Genomic DNA, 3,644 nt, shown 5'->3' with positions numbered 1-3,644 from the left:
AGTATATGTATAGTATAATTGTTATAAATAGATTTTGAATATATAAATATACAAAGGCAAATATGTTTCATTTTCTTCATGCAGAATATATATATTTTTTTTATTAAGCTGTGATATGACATATTCTTGACAGCTATGGCTTATTTATGGTAAAATAAAATGATTAGAGATAACCATCATCGAATTGATGAATTCAATTATGAAGTTAAAAATGACAAACTATCAAATAAATAAAATACTGAAAAATAAAAACAAATACTGTAATAAATATAGAATTATTTTTATTGTTATTATTAAAATATTTTTAATATATAAATGTAAAAATGCAAATATGCTTAATTTGCTTCATGCCGAATATAATTTATTTTGATTTTGTGGGGATATATGACTTGGACATATTCCTGACTATTTCTGACAGATTTACCCTTAATTATGCTAAAATAAAAAGGTGAGGGATAGTTATGATTGAATTGATGATGAATTAATAAGAGCTGTTGTTGATGTTTGTAACTCTTAAAGATGCGTTTAGAGAAACAGAAGATCCAGACACCCGTCATTGAGACCAGCCCACCTGTTTCCATGGCACCAGCTCGCCCTCGCAGGTAACATCCAATCACGTGTCTGCATAGAAACACATCACTTCCTGTGTGACAAAACCCAGAATGATTCACTGAATCAGAGTGTTGAATCAAAAACGGATTCATTATTGAATATTGCCCCAAGTATGTATTACATCACATGACATATTCTCAGCTCTCACTGATTGGCTGATTTTCATGTCACCTGCAGGACGTCCATCTCTCGTATGAGCAGTAAAGAGAAGATCACCCTGCATGAGCGAGAGAAACATGCTCCGCCCACACTCCAGACTCCGCCCACAGAAGAAGACGAAGATGAGTCGACGCGAACAGCAGGCCAATCCAAACCCTCCAGCAGCTCCAGTTCAGAGGAAGAGAGCGAATCAGAGAGTGACGCCGAGTCAGGTGACCGAACCCCGCCCACTTTTATTCTGGAAATCAAAAATCACATTAGCTAACTGATGATTTTTGTCTGTATCTTTTCAGAAAAAGCAAAAACTCGAGAAATGATCAACAATTTGAACAACAAACGCAATGCAGCGCCCGCCGCGAGTTCTGTGACCAGCACTGCCCTTAACCAGGTTAAAAAGGTGACCAGAGAACTACTAATGCATTAAACTTGCTCAAAGCATTGAATTTTCTGAAACGTTTTTTTTCCCGTTTTGCTGATTTGCAGAAAATTTGATGTCATTTAGAGTTTGAAAGTCCAAAACAATTTGACAATTTTCTGTCTTTCCATATGGACTTATTGATGATGATTTTCTGAATCCAGCCACAAGATATTAGTGCTAATATATACTAAAATAGTCACAAATCAATTGATATGGCCACTAACAGCCAGATCAGCAGCCAAAAATTATAATTTGAGTGGCTGATGATAATAAAATTATCAGTAATAAAACCCAATCATTGCTGTGGCTATATTTGAAAATTTTAATTATTCTTGAATTTTGGTGTGAAAGAAATATATTGTTGTAATATATATATATATAATCAGTCTTATTTTAGTATTTTAGATATATTATTATAGTCTTTGTTAATATTTTTAATTAGTTTTTATTTGAATATTATTGTATTTTTCTTATTTTAATTTTAACCAAAGTTTTAGTAATTGTTTTGTCATTTTTATTAGTTTTTAAAAAAAATATGTCTGTGTAGTTTTTATTAATATTTATTTGCATTTTAGCTTTAGTTGTTTTAGTACATCAAGTTAAACTAAATGAAAATGAAAAATGTTTTTTTGTCAACTAGCTGAATTTTTTTTTTCAAATAATGAAAATGGTCTTTTGTTTTACTTTAACTTTAATAACCATTATATAAGACTTACATAACTATAATAAGCCTTTCATATAATATAATATAATACAATACAACACATATAACATATTGCTCAAAAACAAAACCATCATAACCATTTAGCCCTTATATACATATTAATGTGTAAATATGTAATGTATAAAATATTTGAATGTGTTTGTAACTGTATAATATAATATAATATAATATAATAGTGTGTGGTCTGCTTGTAGGCTGAACCCGTCCGGACCCCGGTGACAGAGGCTCCAGGTTCCTGGAGAACGTCTTTGCGTAAAGCAGGCAGTTCTGTGATGTTGGGCTCTGCTGGGGCCTCTGATCCAGCCAGCGAGGCCCTCAAGGACCCCGAGACTACACTGGGAATGACACGCTCTGCATCCAGTCCCAGACTGAGCTCTGAGTCTGACAGTAAGGTAACAGACACAGATACTGTATGTTCTGTATGGGTGGGTGGTATTAATTTGATCAAAAGTGTCAGTAATGACATTTATAATGTTACAAAAGATTTCTATTTTAAATACATGCTGTTTTCTTTAACTTTCCATTCATCGAAGAATCCTGAAAAAAATGTATCATGGTTTCCACAAAAATATTAAGCAAACCAACTGCTTTCAACATTGATAATAATAAGAAATATTAGAAAGACTGAAGTAATGGCTGCTGAAAATTCAGCTTTGCATCACAGGAATATATTACTTTTTAAAATATATTCACTATTTTAAATTGTAATAATATTTTACAATATTACTGTTTGTACTGTATTTTTGATTAAAAGAGACTTCTTTCTCACCCCTTTTCAAAAACATTTTAAAATCTTATATATATATATATATATATATAATTTCAATTATATAAATAATTTATAAATTATAAAAAAATAACAAATTGTTTAAAAACTGTACCATCATAACCAGCCCTTATACATATTAATGTATATGTTATTGTTATGTTATGTGTTATATGTTATGTTATATGTTATTTCATGTTATGTGTTGTGTTATATGTTATATGTTATGTTATGTTATGTTATGTCAAAATGATGTCATTTCCTGTGTTCAGGAGCCCAGGTTGGCCCGTGTTCAGCCCACTCCGTCCAGACGCCTTTTCAGCATCAGTGACACCAGCACATGTTAGAAAGACTGGAGTAATGATGCTAACAATTCAGCTTTGCATCACAGGAATAAGCTACATTTTAAAATATATTTTATATATTTTAAATGGTAGCAATATTTCATATTATTACTGTTTTTACTGTATTTTTGATACATTTTTGGACCCTTTTTCTTTCAAAAACATTTGAAAGTATAAAAAAATATGTTTAAAATTAATATGTAACTTGGAACTAATTTCGAAAAAGCAGTAAAACTAATACTACAAAATAGATAACTGATATAAATTGCTCAATTTTTTAATTTTTTTTTATTATATTATATTATATTATATTATATTGTACTGTATTATATTATACCTCAAAGTGATGTAATTTCCTGTGTTCAGGAGCCCAGGTTGGCCCGTGTTCAGCCCACTCCGTCCAGACGCCTGTTCAGCATCTCCGACACCAGCACCAACCCTGAACACTCCAGCAGGTGAGAGACAGGAAACACAAAGAGTATTTCCTGTTCTGAGAGTTTTCCAAGCTCATCCATCCTCCTGTGTGTGTGTGTGTGTGTGTGTGTGTGTGTGTGTAGCTTGTTGAGCCGGAGCTCTTCTTACACGCGCCGATTGAACAGCCAGACCGGCGGTGAAGTGACG

The 3,644-nt window shown here is 32.2% G+C and overlaps 1 protein-coding gene across 1 annotated transcript in view; it reads left to right on the top strand.

Moving 5' to 3' along the window:
- LOC107655150 (protein phosphatase 1 regulatory subunit 12A-like) overlaps positions 1 to 3,644 on the top strand; it is a 33,495-nt gene that overhangs the window by 18,331 nt on the left and 11,520 nt on the right. Inside the window, exons 7-11 of the mRNA XM_016442571.1 lie at positions 520 to 602; positions 790 to 983; positions 1,065 to 1,168; positions 2,108 to 2,305; positions 3,390 to 3,478. Of these exons, the coding sequence (XP_016298057.1) occupies positions 520 to 602; positions 790 to 983; positions 1,065 to 1,168; positions 2,108 to 2,305; positions 3,390 to 3,478 (668 nt within the window). The remainder of the gene's footprint in view (positions 1 to 519; positions 603 to 789; positions 984 to 1,064; positions 1,169 to 2,107; positions 2,306 to 3,389; positions 3,479 to 3,644) is intronic.

This window comes from Sinocyclocheilus anshuiensis, unplaced genomic scaffold, assembly GCF_001515605.1.
Source record: "Sinocyclocheilus anshuiensis isolate Anshui unplaced genomic scaffold, SAMN03320099.WGS_v1.1 scaffold779, whole genome shotgun sequence".
NCBI classification, from domain to species: domain Eukaryota; kingdom Metazoa; phylum Chordata; class Actinopteri; order Cypriniformes; family Cyprinidae; genus Sinocyclocheilus; species Sinocyclocheilus anshuiensis.
This window is presented reverse-complemented; position numbering and strand designations above follow the sequence as displayed.